This window comes from Bos grunniens, chromosome 16, assembly GCF_055505025.1.
Source record: "Bos grunniens cultivar Pamir isolate PY7600 chromosome 16, Bosgru_T2T1.0, whole genome shotgun sequence".
Taxonomy (NCBI): domain Eukaryota; kingdom Metazoa; phylum Chordata; class Mammalia; order Artiodactyla; family Bovidae; genus Bos; species Bos grunniens.
Genome location: NC_141180.1, coordinates 79,568,340 through 79,592,292, shown reverse-complemented (window position 1 = coordinate 79,592,292; position 23,953 = coordinate 79,568,340). Strand labels below are relative to the sequence as shown.

Below are 23,953 nucleotides of genomic sequence, written 5' to 3'. Positions count from 1 at the left end.
TCCTGACACCCCCTATTTCCCTCGCTCCTCAGTGAGCTCCCCCAGTCCTCCCAGCATGGACTCCAACAGGTGAGTCCTAGCAGACGCCAGCTTGAGTCCAACGGCCCTCACATTCCAGCGGTCAGTCCCCTATTCTCATGATGGGAAGAACCTTTGGGGCAGGCTGTACCCCCAAGGAACCCCGACTATTTGAAATGCCTCAGTCCAATCCACACGTCTGGTGCCATTTGGGGTGCTTGGAAAGCCCCCTACACATAGGCTAGGCTTCTTATCAGAAAGGGTGGAGGGGCCCCAGTTGTAAATACCTTTCCTAGGGAGGGGTGAGAGGGAAGGAGGCAGGGCAGAGCCAGGAGGCAGCCAGGGCTGGGTTTGGCAATGCTCCCCACAACGTACCATCCATTCCTCCCAGTGTTGGCTTCCGCGGCCCCCTTTCCTAGCAGTCTCTTCAGAGGGCGAAACTAAAATGGGGCAGGGGTTTGGATGCAGTGGGGAAGGCCTCCTGCAGTCTGCTCACCAGGGGGCACCCGCTGCCATGCAATGCTAGAGTGGGAAGGAACAGCTTGGTCAGCAGGTGGCAGTGTCCTTCCAGGGCCCAGTGAAGAAGAGCAGGTGCCCAGAGAAAGGGAAGAAAAACCCCATCCTGTCCAGAACCTGGTTCCTCTTGTCTCTGAAGGTTTGGTGGAGGGGTTACCTCCTCCAGGAGGCTCCCCCTGTCCCCTCGGACAGGTGTTCCTGCCTCAAGAGACATAACGATACCCTTGTGTAGTGAGTGCTATCTGACCCCCACAGCTCCTCCAGGGCAGGTATTTTTTTCATCTTTGTAGTCCTGGTGTTAGCACAGCTTTTAAAAACAACGTGGAATCGGGAAGAGGTACTGTACCAGCTAAAAGGAGGCCCATCCTCTACGTTTTCACATCAGTGAGCCGTTCTCTTTCTGCTCTGGGCAAAACAGAAATGAGCATGCTGCTGCTGCTGCTGCTAAGTCGCTTCAGTCGTGTCTGACTCTGTGCGACCCCATAGAAATGAGCATGAGCTGAAAGAAATGAGGCTAGGCTTGACAAAGGTCAGGTCGAGAGTGACCTGACAAAGAGCTCAGCTAACGAGCGCAACCTTTTCCCAGCACACCCGTGGCACGTCAGCACTCCAGAGACCGAAAGCATGCTGTTTTCCTAGGAGTGAGGCGACTGATCGGCGCGAGGTGGTTGGAAGGAGGAACCTTCCCAGAGTGGCCAAGAACGAGTGGCCCCTCAGGGTCCCGTGTGGCCTGAGAACGTCAGAGGGACTGCTTTATGGGGTCCCCTCCACGTATCCAGACCCCGTCCACCCAACCCCTGCATGAGGGTGCCACGGAAGATAGGAATATAGGTTTTAATCATTGTGCTGCTGCTGTTAACCAGAGTGCAATGAATCCACCCTTCATGGATGTGGATGCCACAGTGTAAATGAGCAAGTTTCACACAGCCCATCGGTGACAAAGGGCCAGGCCTCTGGAGGGGAGGGGTGCCCGCAGGAGAAACGGGGTGAGGAAAAGGGTAGGGAGCAGATCCTGGGCTGGCAGGCTGCCCCTTCCACGTCGTTACATTCCCACCAGGACCCCAAGCAGGACCGGTCCTTTCCGGTCAGGGTGGCCAACCTGGGCCAGCCCCCGTGAACCCGACTTCCCTCCCAAGCCAGCTGCCTCCAGCCCCAGGGCCATTCTTGCTGAGCAGATGAGGTTTGGGGCAGGCCCACAGCCGGCCACCAGCGGGGAAGAGATGGAGCCCAAGGGAGGCAAGAGGGCTTGGAGACAGCCCTTGTCTGTTCTTCATCCCAGGAGACCCTCGGACGGGTGCAGAGCCAGGGAGAGGACAGCCGTGAGCAGCCATCCCCTGGGTCAGAACCCAGGAGATGGCAAAGGTGAGCCCACAGCAGGCAGGTGGCAGACGCTACCGTAACTTTCTCTGCCTGAGCATAAGTGAGGACTCCCCACCCTGGTCACCTCGGCTCCAGTGGGGAGGAGGTGTGGCTGCGTCCCAGACACGTCTTCCAGTTTCCTCGGGTTGGTAGGGATTGGAGGTGGAGAGATCACTTAGAGCCCCGGGGCCTGACCCCACTGGCTGCGGACAGGAGCCGGTACCCGGGCAAGTGGCCCCAACTCTTGTTCAGAGCGGGTGGTCCGGTCTGGGACGCTGTGGCCAGGCCCAGAGGCAGCTAGGAGTCTGAGACACACAGGGCCTCCACCGCGTCGCTCAGACCCTGGTTGACGCCGCCCACGGCCAGCAGGCAGTTCCTGAGGACGAGGCTGGAGCAAGCGCAGCGGGGTGTGGGCATGGCGGGGAGGGCCTCCCAGCGGCTCTTCCCCGGGTGGAACGCCTCGGCCGTCTCCAGGACCGTGGGCTGGTTCCCTGAAAGTGCGAGGTGCCGGGTCTCACCAAGCGTCCAGCCACCAGCCCGCCCGGGGGAAGGGCCTACCTCCGCCGTCCCTCTGGAACCACAGGCAGAAGGTGACCCACTGCCTGCCCTCCCTCCCTCCGCCCCGGGGGAGGTGACCCACCTCCTGCCTCCCTCGGGAACCTCAGGCAGAAGCCCAGCACCCTGGACTCCCTGAGCCTCAGGCCTTCCCCACCCTCTGTCAAACAGCCATTCTGCCCTTCCTGCCTTCTCAGTCCTTACATCCCCTCAAGATGCAAGACTCAGCTTTCTTCCCCCACTGCCTGCTTTTACTACACGTTTCTAGACACTACTGCCTCTCTCCTGCCCATGACGAAGAAAGCTGCTCACACGGTCTAGCTCAAGTTCCTTTCCTGCATGGTAAAGTCGGGGAATCTGTCCACACTGAGTAAACTCTGGGTTCCCAGGAGCCCCACTGCCTACTTATCTCTCCCTAGTTGATGGTGGGACCCCACCATCAAATTTCCCTGATCTCTGGGAGGGCTCATCCAGCAAATCTTGAGTTCATCAGAACAGCTGATTTGATCAGACTGCTTTCCTACTTCCTGATAGAGCTGAGTGTTCAGGGAGAAAATAAAGAGGATCAAGGCCAATCCCTTCTACCTCCAGCCCTCCCCGTACAGGGCCCCGGGGACCTGGGCTCAGCCGGCCTGTCACGTGGTTCTCAGCATGTCCCTTATGCTCTCTGAGCCTCAGTTTCCCCCGTGTAAGAGGACAGAGAGACCACATCTGAGGCCCACCCACGGAGGCAGGACGTCGAGGCTGGGAGAAGAGAGTGCCTTGGAATCAGGTGGTAGGCAGGCGGTGTGCCAGGAGCCAGCACCCTCTTCTGCGCATGCACATCCAGAGTCCACGGAGCACCAGGCCACAGCCTGGAAGCTCTTTCCTTACCAAGCCCTCCAGCCACTATGACCCGACCACTCAGAGAGCCGGCCACAAAGTCTGCCCGCCGCTTCTTGAGGAAGAAGGAACGCTCCATCTTCAGCCATCCCCCTGCAGGCCGTGGGCGATGTCAGGAGAAACACAGAGAGAATGAGATGCTGACCGCCCCTGCCAAATATGCCCGAGTGCCAAACCGCTCTCATCCTGAGTGGCACCTTGATTCCATCTACCCTGTATGCTCAGGGCGTGTACAACGCCTCCTGCCGTGCGAAATGGCACTCAACCGACCCTCTCCATGCCTGTTGCAGGCCAAGGAACCATCAGCTCTTATCATGAATCACCTTGCCCCACCTCCGTTTTCACGGACTTTAAGCTGGAAAGACGGAGAGTGTCCCAGTCAGCATGCTCTGTTTCAAAGCCCTCCCTCATCTGGCCCTGGCTGGATGTTGTAAGAAGGAACAACAGCTGGGAAAGGCTTTGATAAAAACAGCCAGCCAATCAGAGGGAGCCCTGGACAGATGAAAGAATTTGAGCCCAAGAGTAGCCCTGAATGGAGAGGAGCATTCAGACTTCTGAAAGGTTCATGCCGCTGGGTAAACGGGCCGGGGCAGATGGGTGGGATGGGTGTAAGGTGGGAGGAGGGCAGAAGGGAGGTGGGTAGCTAGGGCCTGGTGTCCAGCTTACCTTGCTCCATGTCGAACACATCCATCGTCCGGAGGAACTTGGGCTGCCGGTAGAGCCGGCCCTGCCGCAGGCCCCCCAGGCTATACAAGCGGTCGTCCAGGGTCACAAAGCTGGAGAAGGCTCGCTTGCAGGGGATGTTGGGGAACTTGGTCCAGGAGCGAGTCTCAATGTCAAAGACCTCGAAGGCGTTGACCGCATACTTGGACTGCCGTCCTCCTGGAGGCCAGGGCAGGGCACATGTTGGGCAGGAGAGTAAGCCCCTGGGGACTGGGGCTGGGTTCCTCCTTCTCACTGTTATTCAATCACATAGGAAGCTCCCTGAGGGTGGGGGGCTGTGTGATTAACCCCCAGTGCCCAGGAGATGCTGGGCACACAAATACTGCTTCTAACAGGAACTGGTCCGGGAGAGAAGGAGAGACGGACATGGGCCAGACAGCACATCTATGTCCTTACCCAGCACATAGATCTTGGAGCCTCGGAGGAAGGAGGTGGCGGCGTATCTCGGGGTGGGCATGTGTGCCAGAGACACCCACATGTCCTTGAGCATGTCATAGTGTTGGAGATGATTGTGTGGACGGAGGTCCAGGCCCATCCCGCCTGCTGCGTACACGCGGTAATCTAGGAGAAAGGGCACACGGCAGACACCATGAGACAGGCCCATGCACTCAGCCGCTACCTTGGCCAGGCTCTGTCAACCCCTTGAATCCCAGCACTGAAGCCCGGCCACGTTCCCAACCACTGCTCTGCCAGAGAATGGGTTGGTGGCACCATTAAAAGCTCCTGCCATACTCAAGCCTGGGTCTTCTTGAAGCCACGTCAGGCCTACGTGCCTTACCTTCCTTGGTGCCTGGCCCTTGGTTAAGCCCAAGATGCCAAGCCATGCCCAGAAGTAGACTGCAGTGGAGTCCAGGCCTGGACAACCCTTTGAAGGTCTTGTCCCCGCCATTCTCCTTCCAGGGCAGCCAGAGAGATGCCAAAGAGGGACAGTATTCCCCTGACGCCCTCCAGGAGCAGCCTGATGCCATGCGCTCCCAGACCGGAACTCGAGACCTAGAGGGAGCTTCTGGAGATGAGGTCAGCCCTGCTGCCACTGGCCTTGTGGGACACTGGCCCGCTGCTGTCCTTTTCTTTCTCTGGATGGGGAAGGCCATCCTCCTGGACACACAGGAAAGCTTGTGGGCTCCAGGAGCCAGCTTGCACTGAATGGGATAGGGCTGGGGGTGAAAGAGGGAGAGGCTTTGGACGGAAGAAGCTCTGAGCAGGCAGCGAGCTGGGCGCTCTGAGGAAAGGAGAGCTTCTCTACTCCTTGTGGCCGCAGGTGACACAGCACACCTGGAGGCCATGCAGCCTCCAGGCTCCCCTCACCCCAGGACCTCAGGCAGCCCTCTCAAGACACAGCCCGACCCCCAGGGCCCTCTTCTCCCACGGACCCATCCCTGCTCGGGGGATGTCTACTAGAGGCCAGTCCTCACCACTTCTGGCTCTAAGAGGCTTTTATTTTTCAAGAGAATTACAGGAATGAGTACTTCTTTCTACTTTCCAATCTTACTAAAGAGAGAAACAAAGAAATCCAAACCCTACCCTGTGGCTAGGAGATGGGGCTTGCTAAAGAGACACTCACCTTACGCACACTCTGCGTCTCCCATTCCTCTTCTCACCTATACCTCTGAAGCTGGGAAGCTGCCCCTCCACTCCACACTACCAATCCTGCGTCCGATTCTTACTCATGCTTTCAGAATCACCTTGGTGTCCCTGACTGCAAGGCTGGGCTGAAGGTGGTGGCTCCTGTGGCCATCACCCTGCTTCCCACACTGTTACTGGGATAACCTTTGTATGTTTCTTTCAATAGATTGTTAGATCCTGAAAATTTGTTAATTTGTGGCCCCGGAATATGGTATAAAGCCTGGCACACGAGCATGTACATTTTTAGTAAACTAACTGCTGAGCCCATTCAGCGCCATAGTTAAAAGAGCACAGACTGGACTATCACCTTCAGGCTGTTACTTGGGCGAGTTACTCAACTTCTCTGGGCCCCACATTGCTTCTCTGTAAAATGAGGACAGTGGTACTACTTCCCTCATCTGACAAGTTCTGAGGGTCAAAGGGGTTAATACCTATTAAGCACCTATGGTAAGGACTCAATAAATGTTAGTTCTTAACTGTTCAGCACCACTTCTTGAGGCCTGGGGATAAAGGGCTCCCCTTTCCCTCTCCATTTCCCCATGGACCTCCAGGCCTTCCATCTTTCTTACTGGGAGTTCAGGAGGCGCTGTTGGCTACTCTGCCCTGAGGGCTTCTTGAGTTTCTCTGTCTGATCTTCATTGGTAAGACCTGGGCTCCTAAAGGCAGGGATCGGATCTTCTGCATCTTTCCTTCCCACCTGGGACCTAGAACTGTGCCAGGAACAGGGCAGGCGCTCAAGAAATACTGATTTCTGACCTACAGTAGACCTGACAGGGAGCTGAAATAATTTTGCAAGAGAAGGAGGTAAGGTTGCAAACCTCTAAGCCTGTCTGATCTGCATTTGGGGTTTCCTAACTTCTACTGGGCCATTTCCCATAAAACTGTGTTTTAGAAAAACAGTTTCCAGGGCCCATTCTCTGCTCTGGGCTATACCAGGCCAGAAAAGAAAGACAGGATGGGCTTGGAGAAACTGAGATAAGAAGCATAAAGCTATGTAGTGAGCACACACATGCCCTGAGAACCTAGTGAACCTGGGCAAGAAGCCGCAGGAGCATGAACCTCAGGAACCTTCTGGTCTCCACTCATCAGTACCTCTGAGATTAGGAGGCAGACTGTAGGGAGAAGGTCCTGGAATCAGGTCCCAAGACCCTCCCTGTGGGGCCTGGGATGATATGAAGATGGCATGAACAGGCCCAGGACCCCAAATATGTGTCTGGAGGTGGTGGCACCTGCAAGGCAGATTTCAAGGGATTTGCTACTGTGGGTGGGAGGCCCAACCATTCTGCTGAATGAAGGTATCCACAGGGATATGGAAAGAGTGCCCTTTGGCTCTCCCCTCAGGCAGGCTTGCCCACCTTGCTGGGAGGAGGCTGCTGGGGTGGAGTGGAGCTCTGGCATCATGTGGATTTACTACACACTTCACTTGTCTGAGCCGCAATTTTCCCACCTATGAAACCAGGCCAGAGGGTCTTTAGTTTCAGTGCCCATGTAATGTGACAGTGGCCTGCAGTCCAGGGCTGGCTTCCACCCCTTTCCCGGGGCCTCCCACCCCTCCTCCGCCCGCCCTCAGCCCTGGCCCCACTCGCCTTTGGCGGTGACCGAAATGCCCATGGCGGCCTCGCGCAGCGCGCTCCTCTTCTTCCACTTGCCCTCGTCGATGTTGTACATCTCCACGACCTTCAGGGGCAGCTGACTGGCGCCCACACCCCCGATCACCATGATCCGCTTCCCCAGGGCGGTGACGGCCACGCCGGCCCGGGCCGTGGGTAGCGGGGGCAGGGCGGTCCACTGGTCGGCCTCGGGGGAGTAGACCTCGAAGCAGTCCATGGGGACGCCGTTGTCGTCACAGCCCCCGATGGCATAGACCTGTCCCCCGGTTTCCAGCAGGGAGCAGTACACCCGGCGGCTCGGCAGCGGTGCCAGGCGCTTCCACTGGAAGTCCTTGACGGTGGGCACCTCCATGGCAGCCCCGGGGGCCCCGCCCGCCGCGCCCCCGCGGAGCGCGGAGCGAGCCCGGAGGTCGGTCAGCTACTCCGCGCCGCCCCTCGCCGTCTCCATCTCGCTGGGGTCCGCCGCCGCCCGCCCCCCGGCTAGGGCCCCGACGCCGGCCAGCGCTTCTCGGTCCCTCAAGACTCGGCGGCCCGGCGACGTCTGCGCTCGGCCCCGCGGGATGAGCCGGACGAATCAAGGGCGGCGGGGGCCCCGCGCGCGGCCTCCTGGCCTCCCAGCCCCCCGCCCCGGACAACTTTCAAGGGAAGACGCGGCGGGGTCTCCCCGGCACCGCTCTGTCCCCCGCGGGTCCGAGACCCTGGGGCCGCGCGGAAGACCGGGAGGGCCCCTGCGCGCTGGGCGCCGGGCGGCCTGCGGGCGAAGCGAGGAGCTGACACCTCCGGGCGCCGCCGCCCGTCCCCCGCGGCTCTCCCCGCCCGCCGACTCCCGCCCCCGCCCCGCGCGGCTCACACAGCCAGGCCGGAGGGTGCGGCGGGCGGCGGGGCGCGGAAAGCACATTACGCGAGAGCGGCGCGGGGCGCAGGGGAGGGGGCGCGCCGTCCTGCCCAGCGCGCGCCGCCGTCACCCAGGCGGATGCGGAGAACAAGTGAGCAGCGCGAGGAGAAGCCGAGCCGCCGCCGGGGGTGGGGCGGCCCCGCGCACAGCCTCCCCGCGGCCGCCACACCTGTGCGGGAAGCCGCGTGCGCCCCGCGGCCGCTTTACATAAGCCTCGGTGCTACGGCCGCGGGGGAGGGAAAGGGCCCGGCGGGAGGCGCGCACCCCCTTGCCTACTGTTCGGGGAAAGCGGGGCCCTAGAGCCAAGTATCCGGATGACGGGCCGGGACTCGCTCCAGGGCGGGGTGGGCGGTTTGTGAGTGTTTGTTTTGGGTGAGGAGGCGGAGAGTCCAATTACCCAGTTTATCTACAATACACAGACCCAGTTCGTGACAGACTGGCTCAACAGTGGGCTCTGCTATGGGGGAGGTATTATCAGATGGTTTAACCTAATAGGAACGTGTTATGTGGGTGTGACACCCCCAGACCTGACACAGGGGCATCCGAACAATGTACACGCTAACCTGTGCACACATGCATAATTTACACATCGCCACCACACCGTCCACCCGGAAATGGTCATATCCACAGAGAAACTGACAAATGCACAGTTTGGCGGACACACAGCCAGCCAGAGACAGAAGTGGAAGGGCAAACACGTGAGTGGTCCCTTCCACATCATCCTTCTTTACACACCTTAGGAAGGGAAAACCTGGGTACCAAATCTGGGCCCTCCAGCACCAACCCACAGGGCTTGACAAATAATTCTTTCAAGACCGGCAATGGCCTTATCAGGCCAGCAGTCTGCAGTAACAGAGGTGCCCCTGAGGCCGGTGAGCCGCCTGGTGTGAGGAACTGCAGGCTTCTGGGGTCCCCCTATGCAGTTCTCCTGAACAGAGCCAAGTCTTGAAACACTCAGGCCTGGGAATCTGACAGACCTGGATTTAAATTCTGACTCTAAAAGAATTTAACTACTTACTCTGAACTTCAGTTTCCTTATTTTGTTTAGATTAAACTTTGTATTTTGAGATAAATTGTGGATTCCCTCGCGGTTGTAAGATATAACACCTTTTACCCAACTTCCCTCAATGGTAACATCTTGCAAAATGTATAGTATAATAATATACTAACCAGAATATGAAAGTTATCAGTCAAGATACAGAAAATTCCCATCACCACAAGAACTCTTCATGTTGCCTTCTTTAAAAAAAAAGTTGAGCTATAATTGATTTACACTATGTTAGTTTCCGGAGAAGGCAATGGCACCCCACTCCAGCACTCTTGCCTGGAAAATCCCATGGACAGAGGAGCCTGGTGGGCTGCAGTCATGGGGTCGCTAAGAGTCGGACACGACTGAGCGACTTCACTTTCACTTTTCACTTTCCTGCATTGAAGAAGGAAATGGCAACCCACTCCAGTGTTCTTGCCTGGAGAATCCCAGGGACGGGGGAGCCTGGTGGGCTGCCGTCTACGGGGTCGCACAGAGTTGAACACGACTGAAGCGACTTAGCAGCAGCAACAACAATGTTAGTTTCAGGTGTACATGTTGCCTTCTTATACCCATACATTCTTCCTTCTTGCCTCTATCTCTCCAACCCCTGGCATCCACTAATCTATTTCCATAATTTCCATAGTTCTGTCATTTCAAGAATGTTATGTACAGAATTCTCTGGCAGTCCAGTGGTTAGGACCTGGCACTTTCACTGCCGGTCCTGGGGTTCAGTCTTTGGTTGGGGAACTAAGATCCCACAGTGATGGTCTACCACCGCACCCCCTGCAAAAAAAAAGAATATTACTGGGACTGGCTTTTCTTTTGCTCCCAGCATAATTCTGAGGAGATTCACCCAAGTCGCTGCATATATCACCAGTTCACTACTTTCTGTTTCTGAGTAGCATTCCATGGTATAGATACATCACTGTAGATTTTTGCAAAGATTAAAAGAGAAGACATTTGTAAAGTGTTCAGTTCAGCTTCTGACACACGGCAAGGGCCTGGTAAATCGCCATTAATGCCGTAACTATTACAACTACTGTCAACAAAACCAAGAAAAAGGAAATTTGCCCCTCACTGAGAAATGACTTCCTGTGAGAAACAGAAGTCACAGCTCCCAATAGGCCCATCTTAACATCTTGAGTTCTTGGCTTAAAAATTCCACTGCTTTCTAGTTTGAGTTCCCTGTACTTACATATTAAGCACCTCTAGAACCTTTCAGAAGACGGTTGTGCTGGGGCTCAGAGCAGCCCACCCCAAGATATACCACAATGGCATATTGACTGTTTTAAGTTAGTTATTTAAGAAACAGCCAGCGGGAAAAAAATTGATGTTGAAAAACACCTGAAAGTGGGAAATAAATCTTCCATGTCAAAGTACCCTACCCAAACCAAGAGGAGAGAAAGCAACCTCACCACCAGAGGTAGGGAATTCAAGGCTAAGAAATTTGTATAAACAAATTTTGTTATTTTATTAGTCTGCTACACCAGGCATGAATTCCTTTGTTAAATTTTCACAAATAGTGTTTATCTGTCTAAAAATGATATATAAACAACCTGCCCTGGTCACTTTGGGGGTCCCATTTCTATGGGATCTCTGGATATGTGAGTTAAATTTTTTATCCCTGCTGATAATCTTGTGTGCTTTTAATTATTAGACCAGCCGAAAGAACTCAAGATGGGGAAGGGAATATTTCCCCCTCCCCAAAAGTAATGTTCTGTTTATTTAATAAGAATGCATAAATTCAAAAAAATGTGATCTGCATTAATGAAGTTTCACTGGAAGCAACAAATATTTCTCTTTTTCCTGGAGGTCACAATCTGCCCAGAGGAACTGGGAACAAACCCTCAACCATCAACTTAAACAGTCTTCACAAGATTTGGACATGGTGATCAGAAGTATCGAAAGCCGTACATATTCCTCAAAGGGGTTTGTTGGGTGGGTCCACTTTCAGCCTCTTTTGCCCACTGAGCCTTCTACCAAAGCAGCGAGGCAAGGCTTCTTGTGGCCCCACCCACCCTAGCTGGGACAGCTCAGTGAGCAGGTATATAAAGCTCATACTACTTTATGTTTGCCTAACTTGAAATAAACTTGCACATCCGCTTCCCCATAATCTTGAAAACAACCCTAGGAAATGTTGTCAGTTAGGTATCAGTGTCTGCTTTTTAAGACGAGGACTCTGAGCCTTAGTGAAATGAAGTAATTGACTTATGACCATGTGAGCCGTTCAGGGTGGGTCTAGTTGGTGAATTCCAAATCCAGTGCCTATCACTATATTCCAGTTAAATCACTCATGAAAGAATTGTATATTACTAAGGGCGTCAAACTTCTCTCCTCTCACTTTCAGCCCAATTACAGTGAAGGAAGGAGCAGGGGCCCTCAGAGGTTTCAGGGACTACCCTCTCCCCGTTGCCATACAGTCTGGGCCAGGCAGCATAGCTGGGAAAGGACCAGAGTCAGCCCCCCGAATAGGACAGTTCTAACCTAATGTTCATGTCCTGCAATCATAATGCTCTTTGAAGGCTGTGGGATCCAGGGAGTCAAACCCTTGGAAAAGTACTAAGACAGGATGCCTTCCAGGCCACGGCCTCGTTGCTTGTTCTGGAAGTCCTGGCCTCTCTGCATCGCCCCCGCTCCTTCCCCCACAGCTCTTCCTCCCAGCCAGGTGACATCCTTTAGTCCTTACACTGAATGCACACTGAGGAAGCTTGTAACCTAGCAACCGCCACTTAGGATTCCCTGAGTCACCTGCCGTTTCCATGCCTGGGCTGAGTGCACCAGGCTGGGGACTTATGCAGTGCCAAGCAGAGGTGGGGGTCCAGTGATCCCCTTTGATTCCTCACCAGCTCATTCCAGTGAGTAACCACATTACCTGTCAGGAAGGTCTTCCTCTTTAGAGGAAGGATTTAGAAGCCTAAATCCTTCTTGCTTTCAGACTTTGTGTTGCATTGGTCTGGGTTTCTCTTCATTTTTAGATACTGTTTGAGTATTTGCCTTGGTTATAAGGTAGCACTGGAAAGGTAGGAAGATGGGGAGAGGAAGTTCATGAAAGTCTCTAAACATGAAGCCTTGATACTCAGGAGCCTTTATTATTGTGATATTGATGCATGAGTCAAATTGGTTGAAGGGGTATTTAGCCTCAGAAATACTTATTAAGTATATTTTTAAAGAAGTCTCTTTTCGGGTGTTGTTTAGTTGCCGAGTCAGGTCTGACGTTTTTACAGCCCCATGGACTGTGGGGTCATCCATGGGATTTCCTAGGCTCCTTTGTCCATGGGATTTCCTAGGCTCCTCTGTCCATGGGACTTCCTACGCTCCTCTGTCCATGGGATTTCCTAGGCTCCTCTGTCCCTAGGATTTCCTAGGCAAGAATACTGCAGCGTGTTGCCATTTCCTTCTCCAGGTTTTGGGTTTGTTAAGGCCTAATTTACATACAAGAAACTGCACAGTCTGACTCAGCATCAATAGAGTTTATTAGATATTCAGGGGCTGGCCTTCACTGAACTCTGTGGTAGGTAGTGGGGAAGCTGAGGGTGTTGGTGAGGGGACAGTCTCTGCCCAGGAAAGCAGGCAGAGTCCCAGCGAGGCATCCTGTGGTGACGTATGTGTGTGCAGGGCCTCAGGGGGCTGGTGGGGTGCCGAGTGCAGAACACAGTTGTGGTGGGAGTGGGGAAAGGAGAGTTGTGTAGCTCTAAAGAGCTGCAGTAGCTTCTTTCTCCGTCTTCAGAAACGCAGTTTACCCTCCCGGGTGTGATGCTGGGGGATGGCAGCCTGCATTCCCCTGGGGCCGGTCTCCATCCCTGTGCAGTTCTCTCTCCGCAGGCAGGCGGCCTTGGGAAGGTATGTGGACTTTGGAGTCAGACAGACAGGGCTGAATCCTGGATCGCCCACTCCCGGCTGTGTGACCTTGAATGAGTCCCTGACGTCCTGAATCTCAGCTCCTCATCCGTGAGAAAGGGAAGAAGGAAACTACTTGTAGCACGACGTGCGGAACGAGACGCCAGGCGTGCCTCTGGGGCAGGCAGCAGGTCCTCTGTAAAGAGCAGTGTGCTTTCTTCCCCTTGCAGGTTTCCATACTTCTGGCCAGAGAGCCTGAATAGCAGGCGCCAGTCTCACAAGGGAGGCACCTTACCAGAGCCCACACCTGTCCAGAAATCCAGCCATTTCTGGGTCTGTGTCTTGAACAGGATATTTCCTCCTAGCTAACTGGAATCTCTTCCACTGCAGCCTGAACAGTATTCTGATCAGGAGAACAGCTGGTGCTCTTCCTTTAGATAATCACCTTCTTATTCCTCATCTGAGGCTTGGGCTGGATTCAGGGAGCCAGGGAAGAGGATGACTCATCCGATTAGGACAGAGGCCACAGCAGACTAAGGGGAGGGTCGATCCCTCCCCAACTTGGAAAAGCCTCATTAGAGCCCCCTCCTGCCCAGCCCCGAGGAAGAATTCAGGGCTCGAGTGGACCTGAGTGGAGCCAGGGCGGCACCAGGGCAGCAGTCACAACCATCATCTGCATCTGTTCGCACGACACCACCAGCCTCTGGGGTGGCAGTCGGGGGTCCCTTAGAATGGCCTCGAATGAGAGGGCCTCACCTCCTGACCATGCAGCCTCAACTGGAGGGCGGAGTCAGCCACGTTCCTTCCGCTACCCGCACCCTGCCATAGCACGGAGCGCAGTGCACGGAGCGCGGCATGCAGCATGGCACTCAGCACAGAGAGTAGAGCCTGGAGCCTAGAGGGACGAAACGGGGGTCACCATACACGCATCAGTCTGCCTGGGAGCAACCTCTACCCATTTAGGTAAAACCAGGACATTGGAAAGTGGATCACAGATAAGGCATTGGCAGGGTGGTCATCTTGATTTTCAGACTCACAAGATACACAATTTAGAAGGAAGAGTTGGGGAGCACAAATTCCTCTGCTCCTTAAAGCATCAGATGATAAAAGACAGCAGGAAGAGGAGCCTTCTCAGAAAGACCTCGGCTACTTCTCTGTGTTTATTGAGGAAATTGTAAGAGGAAATGGGGCTTGTAATAAAGCCTGAGGATCTGGGTTATAAAAAGGAAGAATTTCCTGCCCCGGGAGCATCAGAAAATTAAAATACCAGCATGAGGTGAGGTGAGAGACCATGGTGTCACTTCCCCTGGGAGGTACTGGAAATAGGAAAGACACAGGGCTGAGAGTCAAAAGACCTCTGTTCCAGCTCACATCTTGTCATAACCAGGCTGTGCACCTCTGGACCAAGCACATCTATTCTGGTGTCTGTAAAATGAGAGAGGAGGGAAGTAGACAGCGGCCTGAGGTCTGGCCCAGCTGGAGCGTCCTTCCGCAGCGGGCACGCAGGGTGGGAAGCCCTAGAGAAATAATCGTTTAACCAGAGTGACAAAGCAGGAGGTTCCAGAATGGACATCCTCACGTTCTTCTGGGTGGGGCAACCGTACAGAGGTCTGGCCTCCCTGGCTCTCATGGGTGCTCCCCACTCCCCAGGGTTCTGTCACCAGAAGGGACCGTACTAGGGACCTTCCCCTGGAGCTGTTGTGGCCACCAGCCTCGTTTCTCCAGCTCAGCCAGGGACCCGGGGACCTGGGCGAGCTGCCGCTGCGGCTAAGGACTGGCTCCTGGTAGACCTTGGGCACCCACCCAGAAGCCTGTGTTCTTGGACCCTGACACTTTCGGGGTGCCTCTTGCCTTTCCATAGGCTGCAGGAACAGGAGGCAGAGGACTCAGGGCTTAAGACACACTGATTCTGGCGCCTCCTCTAAAAGTAAAAAAATGGGAGCGTTTATCCCAGCTCACCAGGCCAGGGCATGGGGCCGGCCGTATCCTACACCCTTGCTGACCTGGAGGATAGTAAGGCCTTTGCAGGGGTCTGGGCGGCTCTGCAGAGGAGCTGGGGGCTGCCAGCTGGGGGAGGCAGCCGCGGAGCACTCAAACACAGCTCTTTAAATGCCCATTAGTAAGTTAATATCGCCATTTCCAGAGCCAGCCGCGTCCTCCATTCTTCTTAATTAAAAAGAGCTCCATGTCCTGGCAGAGCTGAGAGAGGGCTCTGAATGATTTACACACCATTCCCGCTGCTCCAGCTGGGAGATGGGCGAGGAAGATTGATTGGCAGATGGGCCGGCCTGCCTGTCAGGGCGGGCGCAGGCGTGCACGTGTGTGTGTATGCACTGGGGGCCCCGATGGGGGTGCTGGCTCTCCGGCTGGCAGGTTCTCAGTGAGCAGGGCAGAGGACATGCAGTCGGGTCCCAGGAATAAGGCCTTCCTCAACAAAAGGCTCGCCTGCTCACCTCCTGCAGGGGCCCCCACTTCCCAGCGAAACCGTCTCATGAGAGGACAAATGCTCAGGCTGGAGGCTGTTGTCTTGTCTTCAGCCAGGGCCTGGCCCAGAGGTGAGTATGGCTCACATAGCAAATCACACTTACTGCTCTTCTGTTGATCATCGCTGCTTACATTAGGAGGAGGGCTTCCCACGGCCTGACTCTCCTTCCCTGCCTCCCTAGGACCCCAGATTTTGTCTGAACCTGATGTGCAATGGGATTGAAGGCTCTGGGGCTGTTTATGGAGCTGGGAGGACGAGGACCGGGGTCTATGGGTTGGACTGGCAGGAGATGGCACTCAGTCCAGGGCCTCTAGAGAGCTGGGAGCTGGGAGCAGCTACCGTCAGAGGTCCTAGCATTTTTTGCCTCTCCCTTCTTGCCAGGCCTCGGGCAGCTTCTATTATTAGCTGAGCAGCCTCATTCTCCAGCCTGTGACTCTCACCTCCACCTCCGGGAGTCCACCATCTCCCACGAGTGCCCGAGAAGCAGGGTCGGCTCATCCTCCAGCTGGAAAGAGTGTCTGTCCACCCTCGTTGGGACCGTTATGGAAGAAGAGGGTGGTTTCCCTCTGGCACTGTCTCTCCTCACCTCCTCCCCTTGTCCTCTGTGCTCCGCATCACACAAGCGCACAAACGCACGCACACGCCCTCCTCCCCAGAGGTTCTGGAGAAGGGACCAGGCGGAGGCACATGGGGGTGGGGTGGGCACGGCAGAGCTGGCATCACCCTGTGCCCTGCTTTAACCCTCCCTCCCATGGAAGACCGGCAATCTGCTGCAGAAGCAAGGTTGCCATCTGGCGTGGTGACCTGCGTTCCCTCTGTGCTGGAGAAAGAGAGAAGGGAGAGGCGTGACAGGCTGGCTGCAAGTGGGCTTTGTGCGCGTGCATGCTTAGGAATAGAGATGAGCACCCAGCATAGGGGAGACGCAGGCCGAGCCGGGGTGAACCAGGCCATCTGGGAGGGCTGAGGCGCCCAGGGAGCGTGCACCGCTTGCCCAGTTGAGGCGAGAACACGTGTCACCAAGGATGCCGCCTGCTCGGTGCTCATGAGTCCTCAGTCCTCCCTGGACACCACCAGGGAAGTATACTGAGTGACACCTCTATTCGCACCCTGACCCTGGGGTGGACACCCCGGCAGAGACCATCACCAGGGTCCTGTGAGTCCTTTTGCGTTCGACGGTCCTGGTCCAGAGGGCTGTTTTCTCCCTTGGATGACGCCACTATCCTGTGTCCCGGCCTCGGGAGTCATGTTCTGAGGGGTGTCTCAGTGCAGACTCTCCCGAATCACAGGTGAAGTTCTCTCATGACACTCTGGGGCTGTGCGTGGGGGTGTTGAGCAAGCATGACTCCTGGGCCACATCCAGGGCTCCACCTGTTCTTGTAGGGCATTGTGATCTAAGAACAGTTTTTACATTTTTAAATGGTTGGGGAAAAAAATCCAAAGGAAAATGTTTTGTGATACATGAAAATTATGTGAAATTCACATTTCATCGTCTATAAATAAGGTTAGATTGGAATACAGCCACGCTCATCGCTCACTCGTTTATGTGTCGTAGTGGCTGCTTTCCCACTGAAGTGGGGAGTGGAATAGTTGCAACAGAGAGCGCGTGGCCCGCAAAGCGTGAAATATTTACTATCCGGTCTTTTACAGAAAGTGTCTCTGTGCTGTCCCACATTTAGGCCCCTTTAAAGGGAAACTGAGGGATACCACCTTTTTCTTGACCACCTGCTTCTCGCTTCCCTTGACATGTTAAGCTGGCACAGGAATATCTTGTGGCAATGGAAGGAAACTAACCTTTGCTGGGCACCTACTGTCTAGCAGGCGCATTTCCTCTGTTTATCACATCCTCTTTACAGCAGTCTTGAGAGGGGCAAGCACTAACAGCTGCTTACATTACGAAGGCCTGGAGGCTCAAAGGGTTTCAGAAATCCACCCAAGCTCTTATGGCTGATCAGAAGAGGATTCTAGATTCAAGCCCAGTTCTGTCTGAAAATACTTTTCTTCCAAAGCCAGGATCATCCCCAGGCCAGCGTGATGCTAAGATGACTCCAACCACCCAGTGAGAACCCACCCCCATGGCTGCTGTCTTGGGCCTCCCCATGAACAGGGGGATGAGACTCTGGCTTCAGGGACCCAGACCCTGCTCAGGCTCAGAGCCTGGTCTCTGGGTGAGGGGAGTGTCCGTGCAGGAAGAAGGTCAACAGCACCACAGACAGCTGCACAGTCAGTGCCTCCCTCCTCGTTTCCTCATCTCTTGCCATCTACTTTCATCACTTATTAGGCTTCCTTCGGGAAGGCTCAATTTGCATTTAAATAGAAAACCTCCAGAATGGCTCTGATATAACAGTTAAGGTGTTAATTACAAATTCATTCCTCTTTAAATATTAAAGCATTTAGTACCTCTCTTGGGTGATGGAAGGCAGCAGGAATGAGCGGTTTTTATTGCTATTTACTGCAAAGCCCTTACAACTCCCCACCAGCAGAGGGCAGAGAGGAGGCGTTCTCATGGAAGGATGGAAGGATGTGTGTCTTGGGAACCTAAACTCACCCAAAAATAAACAACCAGCAGCAATCATTCTTGAAAGAAAGAAGAGGGCCAGCAGGATGAAGCTTCTAGCATCAGGCAGAGGGACGTCTTCAGGTTGCCAGTTCCCTGAGTTGCTTATTCACCACCCTCTCCCATCACCAAGCCTAATGCCTGGCATGCAGTGGAGACTCCAGGAATGCTTACTGATTTAATGAATGAGTAAGTTAGCCAATCAGTCAGTTATGAGAGAGATCATTCATTCAACTACCGTTATGACTCAGGTGCTGTACTAGGTGATTTTCATAAGCCTCCTTGTTAAATAGTTTATTCCTCTGCATTGCCCCCAGAGCCCTGCAGATGATACACTCATTCTTCTTCGTCTTGAGGAATTGTACTTTGTGTTTCACATACTGATTTATAAATTCACCTTCCTATGCCACGGTTCAGAGGATGAGATGGCTGGATGGCATCACTGACTCGATGGACGTGAGTCTCAATGAACTCCGGGAGTTGGTGATGGACAGGGAGGCCTGGCATGCTGCGATTCATGGGGTTGCAAAGAGTCGGACATGACTGAGCGACTGATCTGATCTGATCTGATCTGATGCCATGGTGAATAATTATAGCAAAACTGAGAAGTGCACCAAGTTTTATTATTCCCATTTCACAGGTGAGAAAACAAACCCAGGGGCGGTGAAGACGTGAGCCTCAGAGCACCCAGTTCAACTGGAAGCTCAGTCAGAACCTGAACCTTAGTCTCGGGGCTCTCAGCCCAGATCTCTTTCAAGTGTCACACTCCCCTCCTCTCTGGCTGGGCTGGTTACTCCAGAACTTACAATGTCACACCCCAACTTGGCCCTTGTCCCCAGGTGCTGGGGCCCGAAGTCCAGCTCAGCCTCTCAGCCAGGCTCAGGGCCTGGTCGTGGCTTGCTGCTCTCTGCTGGGTTTGTGCATTCTTGCTTGTTGAAGTCCTTTTCCTTCTCCAGTGCTCAAGCTCAATGTCACCTCTTCCAGGAGCCTTTCATGATCCTGGCAGGCAAGAGCAATCTTCCCATGTTTCTGTAGAATTTTATCTGTGACTTACAACAATTTTCTTTCGCGATAATAACCACCACTGATATTCAGAGCGCTATTCCAAACTCTTTACATATTTTTTATCATTCAAATTTCATATGAACTTAATAGTAGTTAACAAGTATATAGTGATTATTAGTGTTTGTGAACAGTTTTATATATGTGTGCGTGTAAATTTTAGCCTGTAAGATAGTTACTATTATAGTGACTATAGTTCTATAATATACTACTACTACTACTACTAAGTCGCTTCAGTCGTGTCCGACTCTGTGCGACCCCATAGACGGCAGCCCATCAGGCTCCCTTGTCCCTGGGATTCTCCAGGCAAGAACACTGGAGTGTGTTGCCATTTCCTTCTCCAACGCATGAAAGTGAAAAGTGAAAGTGAAGTCACTCAGTCATGTCCAACCCTCAGCGACCCCATGGACTGCAGCCTTCCAGGCTCCTCCATCCATGGGATTTTCCAGGCAAGAGTACTGGAGTGGGGTGCCATTGCCTTCTCCGTTCTATACATATGCATGTGTATAATTTAGCCTATAAGGTAGTCAGTATTATCCCCACTTGGCAGATGAGGAAACTGAGACTTAGGTTAAGTGACCTGCTGAAGGTCAGAGAGCCAGAATAGGGAGTGAAATCCAGACTGGCTGACCTTGGGGTCCACACACCGTTTGGGTAGAGGTTCTATCTGACTCACCAGATGATCAGCAGTCTGAAGGTGGGAGCCAGCGTTGTGTGTCATTCTTGCCATCCTTTCAAAACCAAGCACAGCAACTTGTGCATAGCTGGTATTCAGTAAATTGAGCTGAGTTCAGACCAGAAGCTAAAAGTTCTGGATATTGGTTGTGTGTTGTCCAATCTGGGAGCAAACCTTTAACTGCAAAGCTAGAGTGGCCCAGCTGAGGAAGAAAGGCCGTTAGAGACGCTCACCCCTCCCAGTCTCACACCAGCCCGTCTCTAACACTGCTGCCTGTCTCCCCAGCAGAGGCACTGGGAATGCCAAGGTGACAGTGCAGAGACGGATTAAAATAAAACTTACCTGACCCGGGGAGAAGGGTATCAGTGATCGTCTGCCAAAGACAAACGAGGAGACGGGGCTGGAGAGGCCTGGGCGGGGGTCCGCCCGGGGCCCCTCCGAGGAGCAGGCTGGGGGCAGGGACAGCAGGGGCCCCAGGATCCCAGGGCTTCCTCCAGGACTCGAGTCCCCCGCTGCCGCCTCTGGCTGATGAACTAGGATCATGTCCTACGCAGAGGGCTGCCTCCAATGCCTGGGAGGGGGTCCTCCACTCAGGAGGAGTGATCCCCCACCGCGAGAGCCTCGGCCCTTTATGGAGCTGGGCGGCTTTGCCTGCCTCTCCCTCTGTGGGCCTCAGCTGCCAGGGCCTGATCTCTGAGGAGAGAGGGTGCAGGGCGGACACGCTCGCACACACAGACAATGACTGCCATGGAAACTAACCAGCAAGAGGATTTAGGGACTCCTCTGCCAGGTGGGAGAGAAGGAGGGAAGAGAGAAAGCGGCTGGCCTTTGTGGCAGGACTTTATGCAAAAATGACATGTCCACTTCAGCCCTGATCCAGTGATGGCCAGTTTCCCTGTTCTGGGCTGTGGGTAAAATGCAGAGGCGTGAGTTGACCTTTTGGTATCAGAGCCCCAAACAGCCACCCTACACCTTTGTCCTTCTGTGCAGAGTGGGCATCAGCATTCAGAGAGGGGGAGCAGCTCCCTCGAAACACCCAGCACTGCTGGAAACGTTAGGCACAGGCTGCCAACCTTTCAGGGCAGTTTGGGTCAGTTTGCTTGAGGAGATGGCTTGCAGAAATGATGAAAAGTGCAGTGTCCCAAGGGGTAGCCAGATAAGGCTGCATTTTAAGCCCCATCTCCTCTATGGGGCACAGCAGACTGTCCAGAGCTTGAAGACAGACAGCGGGGGCAATTGCAGAGATGTGGTACATGTGGCTTCTCCATTCTATGGCTCTTCTATTTTGGGAGGATTGTCTCTCTGGGCAAAAGAAAATCTAACTAGGGTAACATTTTTTTTATTCTCTGAGGAGAAGGTACTATTGGAGTAAGACCATCAACTGAGCCCCAGAAATCCCACCAGCTATTCAGCTGTGAGACTTTAGACAAGTATGAAAGTGAAAGTCTCTCAGCTGTGTCCTACTCTTTGAGACCCCATGGACTTTACAGTCCATGGAATTCTCCAGGCCAGAATACTGCAGTGGGTAGTCTTTTCCTTCTCCAGGGGATCTTTCCAACCCAGGGTTCGAACCCAGGTCTCCCGCATTGCAGGCGGGTTCTTTACCAGCTAAGCCACAAGGGAAGCCCAAGAATATTGGAGTGGGCAGCCTATCCCTTCTCCAGCGGATCTTCCCAACCCAGGAATTGAACTGGGGTCTCCTGCACTGCAGGCAGGTTCTTTACCAACTGAGCTAGCAGGGAAGCCCTAAGAGACAAGTTTATCCATCTGTAAAATGGGACTGGTGGGGTTGTGGAGGGGATTAAGTGAGGCAATCTGTGAGCAGAGTATTAGAATAGTACCTGGCCCGCGGTGCTTACCATTGCTGTTGTTACTGTCGGTAGTTTTTCTGGTCTTCTGTTTCCGCAGCTATAAAAGTGAGCCAATAACACCAATATCTCTCATGGGAATTAAACGGGAGGATTATGAGATTATACTCGATGGCATGGTGATTATCACAGGGTATACATTTGTCAAAACCCATCAAACTGTGGATTTTATTGTGTGTAAATGACACTTTGATTTTTATATGACTTTATATAAACAAGTGCATCAGTCACGAGTGTCTAGAACACAGGAAACATTCTCTTTCCCCGATCTCTCTCCATGAAGACAGAGGCGGATAGACAGCGAATACTGGGAGAGGAGGGCTGCGTAGGGAGGGGGCGTCCATACACGGGCCGCATTGATTTTGGAGGTAACGGACCACCTGTGGAGACTCAGATATTCTGGATTGAACGTCGGTCTCAGTTACAGAGGCAACACCCGGGTAACCAAGTTTCCTTTATTAACCCAGCTCCTAATGTCATCATCTGGTACAAGACAGAGCTGCACTTCAGCTCGCTTCACCTGCCGCTCCAGGAGCCATCTCCCCTCCACGGCCTCTGCTCTTTGTCTCCCAGACTCCCCGGAGCTGCACTTTGCCCCCTGAGCAGGGTGGCATGGCGACGGTTGGCTGCAGGCTGTCACACCTAATGAAGCATTGGCCCGGGGAGACAGCTGTCCATCAGAGCAGCCCGAGAAGGAGCTGTGTGCCACATTAGAAATGCCTGAGAGAGGTTGCTACAGCCAATTAAAGAAGCATTGTGTGTGTGTGTGCGCGTGTGTGTATGCATGAGCACATGTGTAAGGGGACTGGAGGGAGTGAAAGTAGAATACAATTAAGAATCAAATAAAACTGATCCCTGGAGACAGATTATAGGCCACAAGCAAACAGCTTGCCTGAAGGATAGCTGCTTGGATGACGCTGAAGACAGAATCCATGCTGCCAAATGGCCCCAGAATCTCCCTTGTTTGTTTGTCCTATGGACTGGTGCCTATAAATAAACATATCTCTAATCCATAATCTGAGAATAATTTTAAACTCAGTCTGTGACTATCCATTCTAAGCCAATGTTTGGGGGCCCTGGCGCTTCTTGCTTCTCTGTACTGTTTGGGGATACAAGACTGAGTAAGAGACAAATGCAAAGAGGATGACATGCTGAAGATGTTTCAAACGTGAAATCCTCTCAGGATTACTTCCTTCATCTCTCCAAAGATGCTTATGTCTAGGGACAGGGAAGAGAAGGGGACAAGTTGGGATCGTGACAACTAAAACAGCCATTAAGATCATAGCCCTAAACTGCAGTTCTGAATGTGAAACCCTAGCAATGAGAGGGTCTAATGTTCAACCCAAACCTTGCCAATGATGAAAACAAGCACTGGGTCTTTTGGCAGTGGTCTGATGTTAGGTGATGAAATAAAGCAAGTTCCAGTTGAAATGAGCAGGCTGGGTCCAGGTTAAAGAGCAAACAAAGGAAGGTAGCGCAGAGTCAGCTGGTGTCCTGGGATACAGTTAAGTCACAAAGCTGGGTTTATCTGCGGGTGTCAAGATTGACCAGCCTAGGGTCTATTCTGGAGAAGGCAATGGCACCCCACTCCAGTACTCTTGCCTGGAAACTCCCATGGACAGAGAAGCCTGGTAGGCTGCAGTCCATGGGGTCGCTGAGGGTCGGACACGACTGAGCGACTTCACTTTCGCTTTTCATTTTCATGCATTGGAGAAGGAAATGGCCAGCCACTCCAGTGTTCTTGCCTGGAGAATCCCAGGGACAGGGGGAGCCTGATGGGCTGCCGTCTATGGGGTCGCACAGAGTCGGACACGACTGAAGCGACTTAGCAGGGTCTATTTCCAGGGTTCTTCTCAACTTAGCCATCCCTTCCTCCCGAAAAAGAGGCCCAAGCTGGAATGTAAAAAGGTGCTGGGTCTGAAATCCTGCCTAATTTAAGCTCTGCTCACAAAGGAGGCCAGAGAGCACAGGGAGGGGTGGAAATCAAGTGAGTAAATGTCAGCTCTGCAGTTGGGAAGAAGCCATTAGGCCGGCAGAGCATCCAATTAGCAGCCATTGAATTAGAGCAGCAAAATAGGGGCCTGACATCAAGGCCCGGCGGGGAGGGACAGTCTAAGTGGGCAGGAAGGCGCGCAGGCGGCGGTCAATGGAGGATTACCGTAAGATGTGCAAATGGCAGGCACAGACGCCTACCGATGACAGCCCCCGTCCAGACACCCTTCACAAAATGCCCACACGATGCCTTTGTCCTTCCTCA

General features: G+C 53.7%; 1 protein-coding gene and 1 long non-coding RNA gene across 2 annotated transcripts; both read right to left on the bottom strand.

Annotated features, from left to right (window-relative positions):
* Positions 1-1,354: 1,354 nt before the first annotated feature.
* Positions 1,355-7,805, bottom strand: KLHDC8A (kelch domain containing 8A). The gene is made up of 5 exons (XM_086345623.1): positions 7,266-7,805; positions 4,450-4,614; positions 3,997-4,212; positions 3,322-3,423; positions 1,355-2,384 (listed from the first exon to the last, which is right to left on the bottom strand). Exons 1-5 carry the CDS (start codon positions 7,639-7,641, stop codon positions 2,191-2,193), a joined length of 1,053 nt encoding a protein of 350 aa, XP_086201749.1. The 5' UTR covers positions 7,642-7,805; the 3' UTR covers positions 1,355-2,190.
* Positions 7,806-12,669: 4,864 nt separating this feature from the next.
* LOC147357108 (uncharacterized) lies at positions 12,670-16,853 on the bottom strand. Its single transcript, XR_015143777.1, has 2 exons — positions 15,977-16,853; positions 12,670-13,946 (listed from the first exon to the last, which is right to left on the bottom strand). It is a non-coding gene; the product is annotated as an uncharacterized LOC147357108 (long non-coding RNA).
* Positions 16,854-23,953: the final 7,100 nt, after the last annotated feature.

Excerpts from the sequence above, each read along its gene's own strand:
- KLHDC8A (XM_086345623.1), bottom strand. The coding sequence starts at position 7,641 with ATGGAGGTGCCCACCGTCAAGGACTTCCAGTGGAAGCGCCTGGCACCG. Across the intron at positions 3,424-3,996 it reads TGTGTTCGACATGGAGCAAG|GGGGATGGCTGAAGATGGAG; the intron begins GTAAGCTGGACA and ends CACGGCCTGCAG. Across the intron at positions 2,385-3,321 it reads CATAGTGGCTGGAGGGCTTG|GGAACCAGCCCACGGTCCTG; the intron begins GTAAGGAAAGAG and ends TCGCACTTTCAG.